The sequence below is a fragment of the Rousettus aegyptiacus genome, unplaced genomic scaffold (assembly GCF_014176215.1).
Source record: "Rousettus aegyptiacus isolate mRouAeg1 unplaced genomic scaffold, mRouAeg1.p scaffold_m13_p_6, whole genome shotgun sequence".
Classification (NCBI taxonomy): Eukaryota; Metazoa; Chordata; class Mammalia; order Chiroptera; family Pteropodidae; genus Rousettus; species Rousettus aegyptiacus.
In genome coordinates, this window is record NW_023416309.1 from 86353598 (window position 1) to 86376312 (window position 22715).

General features: G+C 46.9%; 1 protein-coding gene and 1 pseudogene across 8 annotated transcripts in view; both read left to right on the forward strand.

Moving 5' to 3' along the window:
* The window catches only part of MYO19 (myosin XIX), a 28354-nt gene that overhangs the window by 4046 nt on the left and 1593 nt on the right, over nt 1–22715 (forward strand). For 4 of the 8 annotated variants that reach the window (XM_016143351.2, XM_016143352.2, XM_016143354.2 and 1 more), the window contains 22 exons: nt 976–1180; nt 1520–1668; nt 3053–3166; nt 7406–7538; nt 8202–8271; nt 8837–8939; nt 9555–9651; nt 9790–9866; nt 11236–11326; nt 11725–11896; nt 13568–13641; nt 14110–14231; nt 14427–14540; nt 14804–14980; nt 15348–15494; nt 16517–16624; nt 17572–17642; nt 18284–18387; nt 20074–20237; nt 20374–20503; nt 21795–21880; nt 22330–22632. In XM_016143351.2, coding sequence (XP_015998837.2) covers nt 976–1180; nt 1520–1668; nt 3053–3166; nt 7406–7538; nt 8202–8271; nt 8837–8939; nt 9555–9651; nt 9790–9866; nt 11236–11326; nt 11725–11896; nt 13568–13641; nt 14110–14231; nt 14427–14540; nt 14804–14980; nt 15348–15494; nt 16517–16624; nt 17572–17642; nt 18284–18387; nt 20074–20237; nt 20374–20503; nt 21795–21880; nt 22330–22632 — 2811 coding nt within the window. Of the gene's footprint in view, nt 1–975; nt 1181–1519; nt 1669–3052; nt 3167–7405; nt 7539–8201; nt 8272–8836; nt 8940–9554; nt 9652–9789; nt 9867–11235; nt 11327–11724; nt 11897–13567; nt 13642–14109; nt 14232–14426; nt 14541–14803; nt 14981–15347; nt 15495–16516; nt 16625–17571; nt 17643–18283; nt 18388–20073; nt 20238–20373; nt 20504–21794; nt 21881–22329; nt 22633–22715 lie in introns of those variants that run through there. The other 4 variants (XM_016143356.2, XM_016143357.2, XM_016143358.2 and 1 more) reach the window with 3 other exon arrangements.
* On the forward strand, nt 5303–5416 carry LOC118604784 (annotated as a pseudogene).

Below are 22715 nucleotides of genomic sequence, written 5' to 3' on the forward strand. Positions count from 1 at the left end.
CTCCTGATCATTATACTCAGCTGCCTCTGGTTGGATCAGAGATGTTCATTAATTATGGATGGGTTTGTGAGTAATTTTTTTCTCCCCACTAAAACAGAAGGATTTGCATGGGCCAGCCATGCTCTGACCTCAGCACTTATTCTGGAAGCCAAGAGCCTACCTTGTGCTTATGTAGACCCAAGTTCAGAGAAGAGGCAACCTCTTTGGAAAAAAAATTTGTTACTGGGCTTCTCGGATGACACTTGCTACCTTGAGGGGTTTGAACTTGTATGGTTCACTAGTCTCATTGAAAACTCATGCATTTTTCCTCCAAAAGCAAATTTCAGCCAGGTTACTCTCTTCCCCATTTTCCCTACAGCCCTGGGAGACTAGAGGAGGAAAAGGGAGAGGAAACATGTGGAAAGTGTTGGCACCAAGCATGAGCAAGGGAGGTTTTCCCTTGGTGCCTATTCTTGACCTCATCCGACTTCTGAGCCAAGGCAGAGGAAGCTAATTATGTAATGAGCCGGCCTAAATTTAAGCCCCAAGAGGCCGGTGATGAAAGCATGAGGCTACCTTACAGCTGATTTTTCATCTCAAGTTGAATGGTGTCCTTCAAAAAAGGCCTAAACCATGGTTGTTTTCCTTCGTGATATTCCTGTAGCAGCCCTCCACCATGGGCCCCACCTCTGCCAGGCCCAGTAAGGCTGGTAGCTGGCCAGCCTGGAAGCTGGAGCTCAGGCATAGGAGAGGGAATACCACTTATTGATTTATTGAGTACATATTGTGTGCCAGGCACTAAATGCTTTGTATATCTCTTTTTACTTTTCTTCCCCATGGCCTTGTGAGCTGGTTTTATTTTCCTTATTTACAAATAAGCTGGTTCAGAGAGGTTAAGTAACTTACCTAGGCTCATAGGTCTGGTAAGCAACAGATCTGAAATTTGAGCCCAACCACACTATGATACTAAAGGCCTTTTCTCTTTCTACTGTAAAGGCCTCTCCCTCTGCAGAGCTACCAGCTTCTCTGAGCCCCAGCTCTCCTGGCCTTGTTATTCCCTCCCAGATGAATGGCCACAGTTCAGATCCCAATGCCCATGGTGGAGAACTCAGAGAAGACTTGCAAGAGTTCCTGGGCCGGGACACCCCATTGCACCTGCTGAATGACCTCACCAAGGTGAATCCTGTGACACTAGAGACAGGTATGGGCCTCCTCCTCTAGAGTGCCATCTCCAAGAGGGTGGAGGATGATGTGGGTATTTAGCACAGCTTCCCCTGGCCAGACTGAGGCAGGCAGGACTCCTGACCTGGAGCCAGATCAGCTGTTCCAGACCTGCCTGGCAGCTGTACCTGGGATCTCAGCACAGACTTTGCTTCAGATTTGGCATTCATCTTAATTAGATCTTGTACCTATTCATCAGGGAGCTGCTGGGATCTAATGGCTCTTGGCTAATTGCAGAAGGAGCGCTGTTAGGTGGATGTTTGTGTGTACTTGTGTCTACTTTTGAGCTAGAGTTTGCTAAAGGCACCCTCTGCCTCAGTTCTGAGGTGTTTGCAGGCCCGGTACATGGCAGACATATTCTACACCAATGCTGGCTGCACCCTGGTGGCTCTGAACCCCTTCAAGCCCGTCCCTCAGCTCTACTTGCCAGAGCTAATGAAAGAGTACCATGCTGCTCCTCAGCCCCAGGTAAGATTCAGCTACTTCCTGGGCCTGAGGGCTCCCCTACCTCATCTATTGCCTCTCTACCCAACAGCCTCCTCCCACCTAGGCCTCCTTGCAGCTTCTCTGTCTTTATCCATCAATTCACTGCTGTGCAGTTATTCAAAACCTGCTGGTGCCAAAGCCCTGCCCACTAAGATCTCAAAGAATTTTGGACACATGACTGTAATACAAAGTGGGAGATAAATATTTGTTTAACTGAGTTCGAAACCTGAAATAAGGCCATAGAACAAAGTATTTTTTCTTGTTTGTGAATTTATTAATAGGAAAGAATTTACAAAGTGTATTTCTATATTTAACAAACCACTTTTTCAGAAAAGAATAAAATTATATGTGATAAGGATTGCCCTAGAAAATTCAGCACATGTTCGTCTAGGAGAATGATAAATTCTGATGGCGATGGGGATGGGAGTGGTGCAGGCAGGGAATAGACTAGTTAGTATTAAAGTTCATGTGTTCAGGGAGAGGCAAGGTCAGACTTACTGTTGGGAGGGGGCTGTTGGGTAGAGAGGCAATAGATGAGGTGGTTGGGTAGAGAGGCAATAGATGAGGCAGGAAGAGAGATAAGCTGAGGCTGGTGTCGAAGGGGCTGAAGCACCCCAGCAGGCAGAGAGAGTTTGCAAAGCCTCACCAGGAATGGAGGTGGGACTGAATGGAGCCTACAATGGGGATAATTACTCTGAAAGTTGGGGAAGTTGTGTTCAGGAAAGTGAGACAGGAAGCAGGGAGAACAGTTGGAGGCTTTGTAACAGTCCAGGTGAGAGGTGACTGGGGCAAAAGCAGATTGAGAGACAGCTCTGACACCATCCAAAACTATATATTCTCCAGGAAGCTGTGGGCAAGTGATCATTGCTGGGTGGGCAGCGTTAGGCTGGCTAGGCATTATGCAGATGGCCTGGCCCTCCAGAAACTCATGTATGGTTAAATGTCCAAGTGGAATTCATGTGAAGTCTGTCCTAAGAGCCCATATCTAAACTGTCTGCCTGCCTCCTCAAAGACAGAAGCCATGTCACTCTCCTTTCTGTTTCCCCAGTGCCCAGCTTGATGCCCAGCACATTGAGGATAACATTTGGTGATGGAAAGGAGAACAGTGGCCTTGGGATTCAAATCACATGGTTGCACTTACTTGCTTAGTGGCCTTGGAAAGGTTCTTTAACCCCTCAGAACCTCAGATTTCTCATTTAAAAAATAGAGTTAGCAAGCCAACTAATGCACAGACTTCTTAGGCCTAACACTGTTACATCCAGGAAATTTTTCTAGAGGAAGCCTCCCTATCTCAGCCATCATCGGATCAACCACTTCTTGAAAACAGGCATTTCCTCATGTGACCTTTCACCCCTTCATATTTCAGAAACTGAAGCCCCACATCTTCACCGTGGGTGAACAGACCTACAGAAATGTCAAGAGCCTGATCGAGCCAGTGAACCAGTCTATTGTTGTCAGTGGAGAGAGTGGTGCTGGAAAGGTAGGAGAGCCTCTTTCCCACCCTGTAAATTTGGTGACTTGGCTCTGTGGACAGAGAGGCAGGGGGTCATTTGTTTCACTCATTTAGTTTCTATATGCCTATTATTAAATTACTACCAAACTTGTCACCAGAGCTTTTCCAGCCTATCCAACTGGCAAATACATCATTTTTTTTTTCTTTCTTTCTTTTTTTTTTTTCCACAATGCCCTTCCTAGAGCTCTCAGATCGCCCGCTCCAGTCTGGACTGGTGGCTGTCTATGACTGCTGCCTATAGCTGTTACCTGGGAGCTCTCTGCCTCACTCTGGGTGGGGGTCAAGATTACCCTCTGTCCCATAATAAATTCTCCATTGCTGGAACCCATGGCTTCTGTTGCTTTTACTGCCTTGTTTTTATGGAGCACATCCTTTAGTAACTTCCTGACAAAGGTGGTAAATGAAAGGCAAATTTTTGCATTATTGTGCATCTAAAAATGTTTATTCCACCTCAAATTTGATATGTTTTCTGGGTTTTATAGTTTCACATTGGAACTCATTTTATTTCCAAATTTAGGGGTTTTTTTATGTGTTAGCTTGAATGTTGCTATTGAGAATCCCAATCTATAGTGATTTGTTTTTTCTTTCAAAAAGCTTTTTGGGTCTTTTTTTTCTATCCATAGGTATTAAAATTCACAGTGATATATCTTGGCATGGTCTTTTTTTCACCTACTATGCCGGATACCTTGTGTGGATCTTTTTAATTTGGAAACTCATGTTTTTGTTTGGGGAAATTTTTTTTATTATATCTAATCATTTAATCCCCTCTGTTTTCTCTTTTGGAACTCCTATTTTCTTTCTTTCTTTTTTTTTTTTTTTTTGCCTTTTAAAAAATACCTTTCAATTTTCTTGAATTTAAAATTTTTGTTTTTCTTGTTCTGTGAATATTGTTTTTCCCCCAGCATCTTGGTCTTATTTCATAGGGTTAGTGTTTTCTTTTATCCTTGAGAGTATTTCATGATTTTTACTTGTCTTCTCTTTACATTAACTCTTTTAGCTCCTTTTCTTCCCTTTATTGTTGTCATTCATGTAAAGAGTTTATGTAAAAGAACTTTATCAAATCGTTAATGATCCTTGAATTTCTGTTCATACTTGATAATAAGGCATTAAGCAATGGATTAGAATCTCTCTTTATGTATAGGAAGCCTCACTATAAGTAGCTTTCTAAACTTGTGAGACCATGAGCGTTTGTAACTTTTCTTACGAGCTTGTCAGTGTCTCCAGAATATTTTTCCAATCTCTTCATCAGAGAGATGGAAACTATAAATATTTAAATGGAAATGATAAAAATTTAAATTATGATGAACAATTTCTTTATGCTTATCAGCAGACTAGACATGGAGAAGAATACATCAGTAAACTTGACAGTAGGTCAGTAGAAATCCAAATTGAAAAATAAAGTGCATTCAAGAGCTGTAATACAATATCAAATTGTTTACCATACTTGTAATTGGTATCCCAGGAGAAAGAGAACATGAGTCTGGAGTAATATCTTACAAAATTAACAAAAGATGGCAAGTACAGATCCTAGAAGTTCAAGAAATGCTAAGCTGGATGACAGAAAGAAAATATCTAAACACATAGTGAAATTGCTACAAACCAAATGTAAAGAGAAACTCTTAAAGCCAGGAAAATAAACATTACATAAAGAGAAACAAAGAATGACAACAGGCATCTTGTCAAAAACTGCAAGCCCAAAGATAATAGAGTGACATCTTTAAAGTGCTGAAAGAAAATACCTGTCAACCTAGAATTCTATTACTAGCAAAACTATCTTTCAAAAATGAAAGTGAACTAAAGACTTTCAGAGAAACGTTAGGGAATTAATTGCCAGCAGATCCATACTACAAGAAATATTAAAGGAGGTTTTTTAGGCCAAAGGAACATGAAACCCAGTGAATATTTGGGTTGATACAAAGGAATAAAGAATACTGAAGATGTAAAAAAAAAAAAAATTTGTCTCTTTAAAGGATAATTCACTCTAAAACAAAAATGGTAGCAGTTTATTGTGGAGATACAATGGAATCTAAAATTACTAAGTTCAACCTTAATAAAAAAAGTAACAAAGATCACAAAAAAAAAAAATCAAAAAGAAATAAGATGGTCGATGGCCATGCCATCCTGAACACACCCAATCCCATCTGATCTTGGAAGCTAAGCAGGGTCAGGTTAGTACTTGGATGGGAGACCACCTAGGAAGACTGGGTGCTGTAGGCATTTAAAAAAAGAAAGAAAAAAGATGGTAGATTTAAACCCACCTATAATAATTATTACATTAAATGTAAATGGACTAACCATTCCAATTAAAAAACAATGTCAGATTGGACTTTTTTTTAATAAGCCTCAAATTACATGATATCTTTAAGAAACCCAATATAATTATTAAGACATAAATTCAAAATTTTAAAAATGGAAAAAAGATATACCATTCCAACACTAATCAAAGGAAATTTGAAGTAGATATGGTAATATGGAACAAACTAGATTTTAGAACAAAGAACATTACTAAGGTAAGGTGAGACATTTCATAATGATAAATTGGTGTATTCATCAAGAAGAGAAAATAATACTAAAGTATGTACCTACTAATGGTTGCAAAATACATTAAGCAAAAACTGTTAGAATCGAAAGTAGAAATAGATAAAATTATAGTTTGAAATTTGAGTGTTTTTTTCAAGTACACATGGAAGGAACATTCACCAATGTAGAACATATTCTGAGCCATAAAACAAATCTCAATTTGAAAAGATTAAAATCATACAAACTTCTCTATCCTAAGCAGAATTCAACTAGAAATAAATAGAAAATACCAAAACATTTGGAAATTAAAGATTCTTAAATGTCCTAAGGGTCAAAGATGAAATCATCAGGAATATTTAGAAAATTGTTGGACTGAATGAAAATTAAAGCACAACTTGTCAAAATTTATGCTTTAAAAATAAAAGCAGTGCCTACAGAGAAATCTGAAGCATTAAATGCTTATATTAGAAAAGAATAGACAATTTAAATCAATTAACTGAGCTTCTACCTTAAGAAATCTGGGGAGGGGGAGATAGAATAAGATAAACCCAAAGTAAGCAGAAAAAGGAAATAAAGTAAAAAATCAATAAAATAGATAACAAAAATAATGAGAAATGAATCATAGGCTATTTTTTTTAAAGATTAATAAAATTGATAACCCTGTAGTCAAAGACAGAAAAAGACACAAACTACCAATGTTAGAAATAAAAAAGATATAACTATCAATCTAAATAAAAATCATAACAGACTGATAAAAGATATTATGAACAACTTTATTCCAATAAATTCTACAATTTAGATGGAATGGAGAAATATTTTGAAATATACAAAATATTGAAGCTCATATAACCTGAAGTCTATAAAAGAAATTGAAGTAATAGTTTAAAATCTTTCCACAAAGAAAGCTCCAGTTCCAAGTGACTTCACTTGTGAATTCTACCAAATGTTTAAGAAAATAATGTTATTAATTCTACACAATTATTTGAGAAAATAAAAGAGATGGACCATCTCCCACTTCATAGACCTAAAGAATTTATTAAAAAGCTACTGTAACTAAAAAGTTGTAGTGAGGTACAGAGAGTTTAAGAAAGTGACAGATGCAGAGTCAATATATAAAAATCAATTGTATTTCTATATCCTAGCAACAAATAATTAGAAATTCAAGTGAAAATATTTCAGCTGATTAAAAACAAAACAGTAGAAATTTTATAATTAGATTGCCTTGGTATAAATCAGAGCCCTACTATCATTTACTAGTTATATGCTCTTCAATAAAATTTAGAATTTTCCCATAGCTCGATTTCATCTTTTTGAAAACATATAATTGCACCTGCACCTATACACTTGCTAAGAAAATGCACAGAAAGTCTTTGTTCAGAGGAACCAATATCAACTGTGAGCCATCAGAAACACTGAAAAACCTGCTGAGGTCAAGCCATGTTGTCCCTTCTCTGCCCCAGCCCTGCCCCATTGTTTTTCAAATGCATCCTCTGGAAAAGCGAGTACTCCCATTTCACAGAGGAGCGAAGTGCCTCAGCTAGAGACAGGGTCTAATTCAGCACTCACACATTTGGTCAGTACCGCCCCTGGTGGAGAAGAGGGTGCTAGTGGGCACCGTTCCCTCAGGTAGGCTGAGAAGTTGGAGGAAACTTGGGCACAGGTCCCACAGGGCTGTTTCTGCTGCAGACATGGACATCCCGCTCCCTGATGAAGTTCTATGCTGTGGTGGCTGCCTCACCCACATCCTGGGAGAGCCACAAGATTGCAGAGAGGATCGAGCAGCGAATCTTGAACTCCAACCCTGTCATGGAAGCTTTCGGTGAGCTCAATGTCCTCTGCACAGGACTTCAGTCCCATTTCCTCTGGGATTGCCACCTTCCAGGGAAAGGAGCAGTGAGACTCTCTCTTTGGGGGTTGAAGGATGAGTGTATCATTCACTGCCTTGGACCCCCAACCTCCTCCCAGGTATCCTTAGCTTTTTTCCAGCAGAGTTACCATTATTCAGTCATCCCCTCCATCTACTCTAGGCAAATTTAACAGTGATACTGGAGAGGACCTTGTTGCTCACCTAGTCCAAGTCCTGTCCCTCCATACAATTTCCTGATGGTTCAGAGAAGAAGGGGATTTGTCTAAGGTTGGACCACAATTAGTGTCCATGTTGAAACTCTATGTTGTACCTTACTGTCTAACTCAATCGTGACAGCTATTGTTTTTGACCCTTTCCCTTTAAAGACAACAGCCCCTGGCTGCCTAGGCTTGCTCATTTCAGTTCATTGCCAGGAAGTTTTAACTCTTCTGATCACACTTTCCAAAACCCAAGTACCCTTTCCCAAATGTCCCCTGTGACATGGAAACCAACAAAGGGGCCTTTAGGTGACTTCAGGATAGAGACATGACCCCAGCAGACCTGCAGCTAGCTGCCTTGACCCATAAGGATTCTATAAACACAGGGGAGTGGTATAAACAGAGGTGTGATCTGTAGGGAATGCGTGCACGCTGAGGAATAACAACAGCAGTCGCTTTGGGAAGTTCATCCAGCTCCAGCTGAACAGGTAATTGCTGCTGCCACCCTGGCTGAAGGGAGGATGGGCAAGGAGTTTGCAAGTGGCTGGGGCAGTCTCCAGCCTGTGCCACCCCTATGGGCAGAACCCTGTACCTCCTGTCATGCGTGTACGCGGGGATTCGTTAGGTACGATGAACCCTGAAGTTGAGCTTTGAACCAAAAGATCTATAACTACTTCAGCCTGGGGGACCCTGGGGGCAGTGTGCTTGTCACCTCCTCTGTATTCCTTCTGACTTCTACCATTGCTTGGGAACTTGTAGTTAAACAGCTACCTCTCTAGGCCACACCCCTGAGCTTGAAGCTGGGGCTTCTGCTCCTACCTTGGGATGAGGCAAAATGTACAAAAGCCGTCCCCGCCCACCTGAGCTGTTTGCAAAGAAATGTCCCAGAACCCCCAAATACCTATTGAGTGGTTCCTAGCCCTCATGAACTCCGTTGGATAAGTCGAAGAGCTTGGGGGTGTTGCAAGGTTGTGGTCTGAAACACAGTAAGTGCCTAATAAATGGTTATGGAATTAGTGGGTAACTAATGGGCTCTGGCCTGCTTGTGCCCAGGGCCCAGCAGATGACCGGAGCTGCAGTCCAGACCTACCTCCTGGAGAAAACTCGAGTGGCCTGCCAGGCCTCCAATGAGAGGAACTTCCACATTTTCTACCAGGTCCGTGCCAGGTGGGGTCCACAGCTACCTAGATGCAGAGCAAGGATGGGTCTACCTCTCCTTCCTGCCCACCTTCCCCCCAATGCCTCATGCCTGCCTCTTTTCCTGGCTTTCAGTGATGCCACCACTTATTCCTACAAACTATGCAACACTGCCTCTCACTGGTCCTTGGTTCCCAGGATGGTTTTGGCATGATGGTGTGTTTAACACCCTCAACCAGACCAAAGGTACTGAGGATTCTCCTTAGAATGGCAACTGTCTCCTCCAACAGAATGAGGACTTTCTTGGAGCTGTTCTTCCATCAAACTGGGAGTCCCCCAAGGCATGGATAGTATGTCTCCCTGCTCTAAGACTGGGACTGGGGGCTCCCCAGACAGGAGTTTTGCTTTCCTCATCAGACCACAGGCCTTCTCAGCAGGGTGTTTTGCATCAAGTTAACATCCTGAACTATTTGCTGCTACTTTTGCCTCCATGTCTTCCCTGGGTGCTCTACAAGGACCTCACAGTCTAGTGATGTTGTGACTATTTGTTACACCTCTCATCCCAACCCTAGGCCTGTGTAGTCCTGGGCTTCCCTCTCACCCCCAGCTCAGCCACCTGTACCCTCTCTCACAGATCTGCAAAGGAGCCAGCGTGGAGGAGAGGCTCCAGTGGCACCTCCCTGAGGGAGCCACCTTCTCCTGGCTGCCCAACCCAGAGAGGACCTTGGAAGGTAGGGGGAGCCTTACCTAGCACCCTGAGCTGGCCCAACAGCACCCACCCACCTTCTGCTCCAGACCTGCCTCCCTCCCCTCACTGCCCTTGATGACCTCTGGTCTTGACACTGGGCTGTTACTGGATTCCTTTTCAGAGGATTGTTTCGAGGTGACCAGAGAGGCCATGCTTCATTTGGGCATTGACACCCCCACCCAGAACAACATCTTTAAGGTCAGAAGGAAAGCCATGGCACTTATATTTGGCAGAAGTGAGGGGCAGCCCCTTCACAGGGCCCTTCTCTGAACTTGTCTCTTTTCCTGAGGATCTAAGACTTTGGGCCCCACTTTGCAGTCTCCAAGGGGTCCACAACCCCTGTGCGTGACTGAGCCTGGACACAGGGTGGAACCCTGTGCTAATATAGAACAGTACAGTGATTGACAGAGCTCAGAAGGCAAGGTGCCTGCGTTCACTATTAATGCAATAAGAATAGAGAAATAATGCTGCATATATTTGTCTAATGTGTTAAAATTTAAAAATCACATTTACACCTCTTAAGTCACTTGGTTTTTTTAGCAGACCTTTGTGTTTGGAGATTATTCCCATTTTAAGCTTGAGAAAACTAGAGAGATAAAGGGACCTGCCCAAGGTCAGGCACCACTAAGCCACTAAGTGATATAGAGAGTTAGTACCAGACGTAGCAATTCCAATTTCCCACCCTCCTCTGCTCCTCTCAGGACATAGTGCTGAGCCAGGTGAGTTGGGGCCCCTCACTCCCCGTAGGGGCCTCCCTTCTCTCATCCATCTTTACTGACTACCTCCCTGCCCACTCACTTCCTCACCCACCAGAGCAACAGGAGAGTGTAGATAGGATATGCTGGCAGCAGAGACAGGAAAGCCACTGTGGGGAGATGGCAGTGCAGTAGAAAATGACCTTTACCTCCAGATGGGGGCCAGTATGGGCACTGCCAGGCAAGCAGTTGGCCAGAGGGATAGCACAAGTGGACAATACTAGGGGTCTGGACAGGAGTGCTGGCTTGGGGATGGCATGACCCTCTGCTCCAGCCACACTGCCCATTGGGCACAGCAGGCTTCTTTCTGTAGCCCCAGGGGGCTCATTCACATGGATTGTTAAGGCCAAGAGGGCCCCCACTGTAGAAACCAAGGTTACAGATCCTCCCCCAGGGCTGCACTCTCAGAGCCCAACAATGCTGAGAAAGGGCCAAAAGGAGCCTGAGCCAAGCCCCACAAGCCATACAGAAGTAAGCCTGCTCTATAAGTAGCAGGAGCGTGTTCCACACTGACTGCCCTGGGAGGCATTAGAAGTCAGACTAACTGGGTTCTCATTTAACCTCTCCGCTTCTTGTCTCTGTCATGGGCATCATCAGGACACATGCCTCAACAGATGTTGAAAAGCTCAAACAAGATATTGCATGTAATGTGAATAGAATCATGTCTGACAAAGTCATGTAGTAAGTAGTAATTGGGAGCTGCTATTATTCTGTTAGCAATTATATTCAGCGGGAGAGTGGCCCCTCCCAGGCTAGGTTTTAGCTGTTGAGAAGCTGCCCACTTTATGTCATCTTTCTCCTGTCCCCTTCAGATCCTGGCTGGACTGCTGCACCTCGGCAACGTCCGGTTTGCTGACTCCGCAGATGAAGCTCAGCCCTGCCAGCTGATGGATGATGCCAAGTGTGAGGGCAAAGGGCTTTGTTCACATACCCAGGGAGCCAACATTGGTGGGATTGGGTGGGAGGCCAGAGGGTAAAATTTGGAGTCAATACCCTTGATTAAACCATCAGCTGTAGGGCCTTGTCCTGGATAAGTTACTTCTCACTCCATCTCTGGTGAGGCATCCCCATTTTATAGATGAGCAAGTAATAGTCGAGGGTTTATAAAGTGATTTGTCCCACATACAGCAGTATGCACTGGGACACAAGCCCTAGGTTCAAGTCCTGCCTCTGGCAAGTCTCTTCACTCACCAGAACCTAGGTTTTTCTGTTCTTTTGAGTGGGTCATGGTTCTACTGCAGTGACTTCACTACGCCTTGTGAAGAGGGCTGTTTGGATGGAACGTGATTTGTACCTCCTAGGTTCTGTCAGGACATTGGCCTCGCTGCTGTGGCTCCCAGAAGACCCACTTCTGGAGACACTGCAGATTAGAACCATCAGGGCTGGCAGGCAGCAGCAGGTGTTCCGGAAGCCCTGCTCCCAAGCTGAGTGTGGCACCCGCAGAGACTGTCTGGCCAAACTGGTCTACGCACGGTGAGCACTCCGTGCCCTGATCTTCTCCCAAGTTCTCCCCCTATCCAGAGTTGACCTGGACACTGTCATTCACTAGGCCCAAGCCCAGGGGAAAGGCTGCCAGGTAAAGGAGACAGGTTTCCCTCTCTGCTCCCCAGACCCTTGAGGACAGCAGGGAGTGGTTCCTGGGTTTTCGCTGAGCAAGGCCCTTGGCCTCAATTTCAGAGTACTCTGCGTGGGCAAGTTGCCACAGCCTGGCCTAATTTCAGCTCATTGTTAAGGTACAGGAGCCTGCCTTGACCTTGGTGATAAAACAGAAAGACTGCCTAGCTCTCTGCAAGGCAACCCCTAAAGTGATCTAGGGCCTTTCCACGTTCAGACCCGAGGGTAAATAGGCTCCTCTGTCTCCACGTGCCTTTGTACTTCAGCTCTTTTTAGTCACTTGGGGAATGTGATAGATGGTGGTAGAGCCAGAAGCTCAATCCAGGTCTTAGCCAGCATAACATGCAGCAAATGAGAACCCAGAAGGCGGATATCCTGGCCTTTTCCTGGTGGGTTATATGGGCATCTCCACCCTCTGGCCATGTGGTTAAGGGTGGTTTCTTACCCTGGGTTCTGAGAACCTTCAGGGTGCCATGTAAGGCTGTCAAGGGGCCCAGAAACCTTTGAAATTATGGGATAGAACATGTATATGCATGTGTATATGCTTATGGGAACTTGGGCATATGAGGAGAGGGTCGCTCTGCTTTCATGAACTTCCCAATGAGCCCAGAGCCTGAGAAGCACTGCTGAGGGAATAAAATCCTCTGAGCTGAAAATGGCTCAGGGCAGCTGGGCCCAGACTGACCCCAGTTCAGCAGGGGACTCAGTTTCCACTGCCTCAAAGCTAATTTCAGGTCAGAATTTCAGGCCAAAGATTTTTAAAGCCTTTGCATCAAGTAACTGCAAAATGAGCAGATAAAGTGTGACAATCACAGGGTGAGCCTCTAGTTGTGGAACATTTTTTATGTGGTAAACATCAGGTTATTATATCACTAGGTCACTCGTTTTTAGTACTTCAAATAAGTATTTGAAGCCCCTGTTGTGAAAACAAACTATTTACTGAGCTGAAAAAAAAAACTCGCAAAGCAATTACTTTAAGAAAAACTGTAGGAGGAAAATCCTTAATAGTGTTTATGTAGTGCCATGTTGTATAGTAACTACCCCATCTTCTCGGGGTGGAAGTGGTTCCGGAGTACAGGGTATCACTGTTGGCTCCAGGTGACTTGGGACCCACTTGTGCAGGACCCAGTTGGGGAATATGACAGGACTCGAGCTATGGCCTCCATAGGTTGAGTTTTTCAGGAGAGTCCAGTGAACTCAGTTCTTTACAAATCCCACCCAGGCCTGCCCAGTCCCTTCTAGTTAAGACATCAGCCAAATGTTGGGTCATGTGACTGAGGCTAGTTGGCCCTGTGCTCAGTCTTGCTGAGAGGACAAGGCAGCTTTATGTGTACCTGGGAATATGCATGACCATAGCCCACATTTGTAGTAGGTCAAGATAGGCTGGGCTGGAAACCAGAGGAAAGGATTTAGCCCTTGACCTGTCAGGCTCTCCAGGGTGTGGCACTCTGGCTGGAGCAGCAATTTTGCGAGCCCTCAGGCTCAACCTGACCTCCCTCACCAGAGTCCTCTCTTCCTCCTGCCCAACAGGCTGTTTGACTGGCTGGTATCCGTGATCAACAGCAGCATCTGTGCAGAACCCGACTCCTGGACCACTTTCATAGGTAGCAGGGACTCTTCCTGCTGGGAGCATGCCTTCAGAAAAAGAACAGGGGAACCCTGGGTCTACTATGTGACTGCGGACAACTCCTTTCCCTTCTCTGCACCCCCATCTTATCCACCCACCATTGTTTAGGCGAGGACATCTCTGCTCTCCGGTGCCCATGTCTGACCAGTCCTGGCTGACTCAGATAGCAGCTCTTCTATCCCAGAGACCCAGCTCCAGTCTCAGAAGAATAGTGCCTTGGGCCCTGGGCTGCCCTCATACCTCATTTGGCCTTTTTTCCTGCTCTGCATTCTGCGAGGGTGTGAGGGAGAGTTGGAAACCCTGGAGTGGGGTGTCATGCTCACTCGGCTTCATCCCCAGGCTGACAAAGATGAGGCTTCACCTTGGGCCAACCAGGGCCCCTGTGGTTCCCCTGACCACCACCTGCTCCCGCTGTAGCCTCATAGGTTTTCCCCTGTCCTCCCAGGCTTGCTAGATGTGTATGGATTTGAATCATTTCCTGATAACAGCCTGGAACAGTTGTGCATCAACTATGCCAATGAGAAGTTACAACAGCACTTCGTGGCTCACTACCTAAGGGCTCAGCAGGTGAGGCACGGCAGGGTGGAGTAGTCCTTCTCCTGTATCCTCTGTATCCTCCTGGACCTCCAGGACCTGACCAGGAGCTTTTGGTTCCTCCTTTGATGCCATTCTGGAATATGCTGTGGTGCTGAGGCCGGACGTGAGATGTCCCTTCTGAGCCTCAGACCATAGCTGCCTTCTCCCACTGCCCTTTCCCGCTAGGAGGAATACGCAGTTGAGGGCCTGGAGTGGTCATTTGTCAACTACCAGGACAACAAGACCTGTCTGGATCTCATTGAGGGGAGCCCCATCAGCATTTGCTCCCTGATAAATGAGGTAGGGAGGGTCAGCTAGTGTGCTGAGCACCAGAGTTGGGCTTTGGGCTTTCCTGGGGTCTTAAAGACTATCCTGTGCCCTCTCTGTGCCTCTGTTGCCCCATCTTCCAAATGGATTTGCTGATCCCTATACACTTTTTCTCTCAGGGTCACTGTGATGCCTGTGTAACAACTTTGCTCATGGGGGCCATGGGGTAGGGACTCACAGGGTTGTGGTGAGCCGCTCTCACTTTTGTGGCTGATTGCCCATCCTGTCCCACACAGGAATGCCGCCTTAACCGGCCAAGCAGTGCAGCCCAGCTCCAGACACGCATCGAGAGTGCCCTGGCAGGCAGCCCCTGCCTGGGCCACAACAAGCTCAGCCGGGAGCCCAGCTTCATTGTGGTGCATTATGCAGGGCCTGTGCGATACCACACCGCAGGCCTGGTAGAGAAGAACAAGGTGAGGCCGGGCCACAGCCCTGGGGGCCTGAGTGAAACGAGATGCTGAGTCACTGCTGCCATACCTGGTAGCTTCCTATTGTGCATCCTCCCTTCTGAACATCCTCCCAGAATCCAAGGTTACCTTTCGGGCCCATCTGCCGAAGGTCTCTTCTAAACAGGCATGACCTGCCCAGAAATAACAACCCATGTCACACTGGGTCTTCTGGTTTCTAGGCATCCAGTGGACCAGCTTACCTCTTGAACTTGTGCCCTGCCCTCCCCTGGAAGCCCCTCTGGGGTCCGGGTGAGCAGGGTGGCAAGCCTGTGGACAGCCCTGTTTGACACTCCACCTGCCTTTACCTGCCACTGTTGTCCTTTCCCAATAGGACCCCATTCCCCCTGAGCTGACCAGGCTCCTGCAGCAATCCCAGGACCCCCTGCTCAAGGTGCTGTTTCCTACTGAAGAGAAGTCCCAAGAGGAGCCCTCTAGCCAGAGCAGGACTCCTGTACTGACTGTGGTGTCCAAGTTCAAGGTGGGTCTGGTGGTGTTGACCTGATATGAAGTACTTGGTTCACTCATCATTCTCATATTTACCAACCACCTGATGCTGTTTCCTGGGGAGCGTTGATGAGTCAAGTAGACGTGGTCCAGGTCCACATGGAGCTGATAGTTCCATGCAGAAGACAGAGACAGGAAACATAAATAGACTATCAGTATAATTGACGTGACGGGGAGCCTAGGGGCCTATAGGTAGCACAGTGGGGTCTCTCACCCCCTGCTGATAGGGGGATTGTGGAAGAGCAATGGTTATATGAATCTCCATTCCCAGTTCTCCAGCTTTCTACTCAAACTCTGCTCTCATGTAGAGCAGGTTTGTCACCTTCTCATGGGTCTTGTGCTTACTATGTCTCAGCCCTTGCACATTCTGCCCCTCACCACAGCCCCTTCAACTCCGCCCTTACTCCTATCCTCCAACACCTCTTTTGTTTATTCCTTCTCATTCTTCAAACCTCTGTGTTATTATCACCTCCTCGAGGAGGCACCTAGAGGATCCCAGGTTTGATTAACATGTTCCTGCCCAGCCTCAGACACACCATGGAGGGTGCTCATCCAATGTATATGTAGCTCTGAGATAGCAGCAGACTCCCTAAGTCATAGTCCCAGTCACAGCATCCTACACATAGGACAGTCTTAATAATAGCCATTGCCTGAATGAATGGCACAGGATCCTGAGATTGTTCTCTTCTAGGAAGATTGCTCTGATGAGGAGGGTAGTTGGGGGTTGGGGAGAGGCTGAGACCAGATGTAGGGAGACCAATCAGGTGGAGGGTCACAGGTCAAGAAAAGTCCCTGGAGGCAGAGGTGAGGAGCAGTGGAGAGGTCAAGAGAGGAGGTGACTTTGGGCACACTCAGCAAGAGCCTCTAGTAGTCATCCCAGGGCACGTGAGGATCCTGGTCTCAGGGCTGGGAGGGCTGCTAGAGGTGTTTGATGCAGTTTGTAACAAGGGTCTAGCTCCAATCGCTGCCTGACTCCACACTCTCTCCCCTCTGCAGGCCTCCCTGGAGCAGCTTCTGCAGGTCCTGCACGGCACCACGCCCCACTACATTCGCTGCATCAAGCCCAATAGCCAGGGTCAGGCACAGACCTTCCTCCCGGAGGAGGTAATTCACACTGGGCCAAAGCTGCTTTGCATCTGGCCAAGGTCCTGGAGGGGTGAAGGGCAGGACAGCTACTCCAAATGGAGTGCTCAGAGGGAGTCTATAAGGCTGGGCCTGACGTTAGGGAGGTTTTGTCTCCCCAGCTCTGGCAGGACAGTCATGTGTGGTTGTGAGGTCCGCGTACTGCACAGTGACCCAGCCAAGTAGGCAAGTAGAGGCTCTAGTGCATCTTGCTGTCTGCTCACCAAGCCATGTACCCTGATGAGAGACTGAAGCTGCCCAGAGGAATGGGTGTCTTTTATGATTAACTGAAAGTTTGTTTCATACACAGTGTGGCTGTTTCTGACTAGAGGTTATAGTTTTGTTTTGTTTTGTTTTGTTTCAAATTTACCCAAAAGCAATCTGTGACCAGCAGTTGCCTATTGCTCAGGGTACTGGGCTACAAGGGATGTAGATGGCATGTGAGTACTGGACAATGCTGGGGAATGTCCCACAGTCAACTGGTAGGGTTTACAGCGAGGAGCATTCTGTGGTAAAGACTTGGTTCAGGTCCTAGAAGAATCTTCACAATATAACTTCCCCTGCCTCTCAGCCATGACTCACTTGATTGCCTGCAAAAATAAAAATAAAAAATAGAAATTGGGTTGAGCTGCATTATGAGGCAGAGAGCTTCTACCTTCTGGGAGTGATGAGACAGAGCCAGGACCAGTACCTGCCTCAGCTGTATCAGAAACCATGCATCAGTTAAGGGACCTGGGGCCACTGAGACCCTTTTTAGCAGGGAGATATTTTTTGAGGTCCCTTGATTTCTCACTCTCCCAAAGATTATATTTCCATCATCTGAGCCTCAGGATAGCCTGCAGGTCCACACTGGCAGGGCCACAGGAGTGGCATTTCTAGCCTGCTGGCCCCATAGTGCAGGTGCCCACCCTGTCTCCCCACCCTTGCAGGTCCTGAGCCAGCTGGAGGCCTGTGGCCTCGTGGAGACCATCCACATCAGTGCTGCAGGCTTCCCCATCCGGTGAGTGGGCCAGTCACTGCAGGGGGCCTGGCCAATGCCAGGGTGGAGCTTTACAAGAGAGAGGGGTCAGCCAGGCACCTGCCCAGAGACTGGTCAGAGCACTGACACAGGGTGGCATGGTATTTGCTGATGGCTGTGACAATTGGTATAGTACTGGGGACAGAAGCCAGACTTGGAGGAGGAAGTACAAATATCAGATCACCAGCTGTTTAGAGAAGCATTGCTGTGAAGGGGTGCAAAGAAATCAGGAGAAAATGAAGGAGGCTGTGGAGTCAGAGAGGATGGGCGGGAGACATGGCTGAACGTGAGTGTGAGGTAGGAATGATCCAGTTGTCCAGGGAGAGGCCTGCACAGCCCTTTGGAAGGAGGTAGGCTGTAAAAAGGCCAAAGCACTTTTAGTAGACCAAGGCCACAGGAAGAGCAGACCCAGTTTAAAAAACAGTCTCTGCAGGCTTCTGGATGAATGATCCTAGTAATCTCTCCAAAATGACCACCTCATCCATTCAGCGGGCACAGTCAGGGTGATACTTCGCTGGGTTGTCGAGCAGATTAAATATAGTAACTGTGGCACCCAAAATGCTGTGCCTGGCTCACAGATAAAGTCACTTTCATTTTCTTCTTCTACCTACTTTGTCTTCCAGGGTCTCTCATCAGAACTTCGTGGAACGATATGGATTACTAAGAAGACTCCTTCCTCGTACATCCCCTGGCCCCTACAGTCCATTTTCTGATGAAGGGCACTCAGGTGTGTGGGATCCATTGGTTAGTCATTTGTTCAACCAGTCTACTGAGCACCTACCTTGGGCTGTCTCAGGGCTAGGGAGTGTGGGTTCAGAGGTGAATAAAACACAGCCTTGCCTTTGTGGTTCTTGGTTCAATGGGGAAACAGACTCAAAAAAGAGATAATTAAACAGTAAGGAAAGGCAGAGCTAGGAACAGCATGCTGTGATTGGTGCTGGAGAGATAGAAAGGGGGGAAGACTTCCTGGAGGAGGTGGTGTCTGAGGACAGATGGGATTAGCCAGGTGAAGGGCATTCCACATGACAGAAGTAATCTGAACAGAGGCCTGCAGGAAGGAGATAGTGCTAGGTGTGAGGAACAATAGGACATTCAGTGTTGTCAGCTCCTAAGGGCAGAGAATGGTGGGAGGTGAGGCTCGGGTGATAGTGGGGGAAGGGGCTGGACTTTATTCTCTGGGTAGGTGGGAGGCACTTCTAGGGGAGAGGGGAGTGATGTCAGCCTTGATGCTTTCTGGAGACCACTGTAGCAGGCCATGGCTGTTAAACTGGCCAGAGTAGAAAGAAGAGATGTGAGGAGAGCCAGGAAATATTGGGAAGAAATTGGTTAGATTGGCCAAGCATCTGATTAGATATAGAGGAAGAGGAAAGGAGAAAATTAAAATTATGAAAATAATTAACTATGCCTGCCTGCTAGTGGGAGAGAGAGGTCTGGGAAGCTGCCGAGCCCTGACAGGGCACTGGGCAAGCTTTGATCTTAAGGGAAAGGTCTGGCCTGTGGCCTTGATTTGGAGATTATGGAAATGTGGCTGTCACCATGGCTGTGGGAGTGAGTGGTAAGCCCCTGGCATTGGTGGAGGGAAAAGAGAACAAAGATGGGTGTAAGGCACCCACCCAGTAGGACCCCAACCCAGTGGCAGCTGCTTCCCCACCTGCATATCTTTACCTTGGGGTCCACCAGACCCAGCTGGGACAATCCTGCTTTGTTTTTCTCCTCTGTTGGACAGTTTTGTCACTTTCATCTTTTCTCCCTACCTCTTTCTCCTCTGCTCTCCATGGTCTGCTCTACTGCTCTGTGTCTCTTGCCAAGTCCCCTGATCCCTGGTTGATTTTGCTGCCATTTCTTGTCTGCGGCATCTTCTTTGGCAGCCTGTCTCCAGAGAGGCACTGGGCAGCTAAAGGTGGTCAGAATCCTCAGGTAAATCCTCCCTCTACAGGAATCAGCCCCATGAGATACAGGACCTGCAGGGGGACTGCTGGACTGCCACAGGCCTGGCATTTGGTCTCCCTTTTCCCATCTGTGGCAGCGACTAAGGTGTCGGGTGGAGGGGCTGGCCTGGCTGCCCTGTTTGGCCCTCACCATGTGGGGCCTTGGAAACAAATGCTGGCTGAGCAGCCTGGGATTGTGGCTTGGAGTCCAGGCACCAAGTGCCCTTTGCCACCCTGCCAAAGGGGGCCTACAGGAATGGAGGCTGCAGGCTAGTCCAGGGCACAGCCACAGTGGGATTTCAAGACTCCTCAGAACAGCCAGAGACCTGAGGGACAATAGAGGGGCTGCCTCTGGTCTCCCCCAGAAATAGTAAGGGGCAAGAATAGGACAGATGCCTGTGGAATTGGGGAGTCCAGAACCAGTTTAAGGCCACAGAAATGTGGATTACAAAGCACTAGTAGGACCGCTTTCTTCCATCCCCTAGGATGGTCTCCACATGCCAAGGAGGCCACGCTGCAACCTCTGCTCCAGGACATCCTCCGCACTCTGCCAGCTCTAACTCAGGCAGCCACACCTGGTGACCCAGCTGAGGCCATGCCAGCTTCCGTGCACTGCGGCAGGACCAAGGTGTTCATGACCGACTCCACGGTAAGCTGGTTTAAGATGAGGAGCGGAGATCACGGAAGCCAGCTGTGTGTTCTCAGCAGGACAGGGTCTGGGCCCTCCTCAGGGCAGGGGGAGGAGAGGCTGAGGTGAGGACCTCAGTGTTTGCCCCTTCTCCCAGCTGGAGTTTCTGGAACGTGGGCGTGCCCAGGTGCTGGAGCAGTGTGCCCGCTGCATCCAGGGTGGCTGGAGGCGACATCAGCTCCGAAAGCAAGAGAGGCAGAGGCAGGCCGCTGTGCTCATCCAGGCAGGTAGGGGCCTTGGGCACACAGCCCTTGTTCCAGGCCAGCAGGTAGGCCTAGGTGCAGCCGCTGTCAGCGATTACACACACACCCCAAGGTGTTTCCTTTGAAACTCTGTTCCTTAAGTCCCCATATACCAAAGGCGACAGTGTCCCAGACTCAAGACATTGGTGGAACATTCCTATGGTGTGCTGGGATTCAACACTCCTGTCCACCTTACTCAGAGTTCTCTCCAATTCAGTGGAAACCAGGTCACAAATAAAGGTGCTCTGTTGGCAATAGAGGTTAAAAAGTTGCCTTTAACTCTCCTCCCCGACCTGGACAGCTGTTTATACCATCTTTCTTTCCCTTTATGACAACTCAAATCATTACCTGCTGGGTTCCAGGGCTTGTAATGAGTTTTAAGGTAAAAACAGACAAGATTTGATTCATCAGAGGAAGAGATGTAGGAACCATGTTCACAGCAACCTCATTTTTAAAAATAAAAAACAGAAACCACCCAAATATCTAACAGTGGTGGAGTCATGGCTACATTGTGGACAATTTTATGACATAGCTATAAAGTCTTTTTGAAGAGTATTCTAAATTTAATGGAAAACCACTTCCAATATGATGTTCAAACCTGGATGCCAAACTATATCATCAAGGGTGATGCCACTTTCATAAAGTGAGTTTCTGTTGTGTATAAGCATGAAAAAATTGTGTAAGAAAATACTGTAGAACTATTTGGGTTGGTGAGATAACAAGTGACTTATATTTGTCTACACTTTTTGGTTTTCTGGAATCCAAATGTATTCCTATTTAATGGAATAGCTCTGTTTCTGACTATGATTGTATCAAAAACAATCAGAAAATGCTGAAATTTCAAATTGCCACATGAGCAGTATATCATCCAGGAGTTATTACCTTTACCAGCATATGGGTGTCATTCATGGATTCATACAAAGCAAGCAAATTAAGGTTTCCAAAAAAATTAATTTTAAAAGATGCAGACAATTCAGACCCTTCTTGTTCCCTGGGTGTTATCCCAGACTGAGCCTGAGGTAGGAGGTACCTCTATTCCCAGCTGTCCCTTCAATGTCTAGGTATCCCCAAGTCTTTGGGCAGTCTGAGGGGTGTTTTTCAGAGCCGATTGTTTTATGGATTGACTTTAAGTACCTTACCTTATGTAGTGGCACAAGGTAACCATTTATTGAAAAAGTACCTGTTTCAGACTTTTACAGCAGCTCTGGTGTTGCTGCAGAGCCAAGTTACCATTAGTTCTAATGAACATTTTACTGTTTCTGGGCAAACTCCTTAGCCATTCGTTCCTGGTTAACTCGGAAACACATCCAGAGGCTGCACACAGCTGCCACAGCCATCAAGCGTGCATGGCAGAAGTGGAGAGTGAGTATATGGCTTAAGTAAGGGTTGGCAGTGCATGTTTTGGTACCAGATGGACCTGGGTTGGAATGCTGGCCCTGCCACTGCAAAACGGGTGGCCTCATGTTCCCCATGTATGAAGTGGGCATGACACCAGTTACACTGCAGAGTGGTTGTAACATGGTAGAATAGCATAAGCAACTCTGGAATATACCAAAAAATATGGGATTGTATGTTAGTGAATTTTATAATATATCAATGACCTCAAGAAGGCTTTTTTTAAGTAGCGTATATGGAAGGCGTAAGCATAGTTACCTAGGGTATGTTCAGCCACACAGAGCCAGCCGTAGTTGAAGGGATCCAGCTGTTCCCAGCAAGGTGCCCTTCAGTTCACCTTGTTAAGCTGACTTATTAGTTTGGGTTTCCATTGAAAGAGCTAATCAAAAGCTATAAAATTGTGTTCTCTTTTTAAGATCAGAATGGCCTTCCTTGCTTCTAAAGAACTGGACGATGTGGAAGAAAAACACTTGTTTCAAGCTCCCTGTTCCCCAAGCTCTTTCCCACTGCCACAGGCGCAGACATGGCTCCTGGGGGCAATAATCCGCCTCTGGCCCCTGGGACTGGTCCTGGCCAATGCAGCTATGGGTGTATGTGGCTTTCAGAGAAAACTAGTGGTCTGGGCCTGCCTGCAGCTCCCCACCAGCAGCCCCAGTAGCTACACTGTCCAGAGAGTTCAAGAACAAGCTGGTGTCGCGTCCATCCGAGCACTGCCTCAGGTAAACTATGTGATGCAATAGACGGCAATCCTGCCCACAGCTCTGCGTCCCCCACACCCCACTGTCAAAGGCGGGAGCCAAAG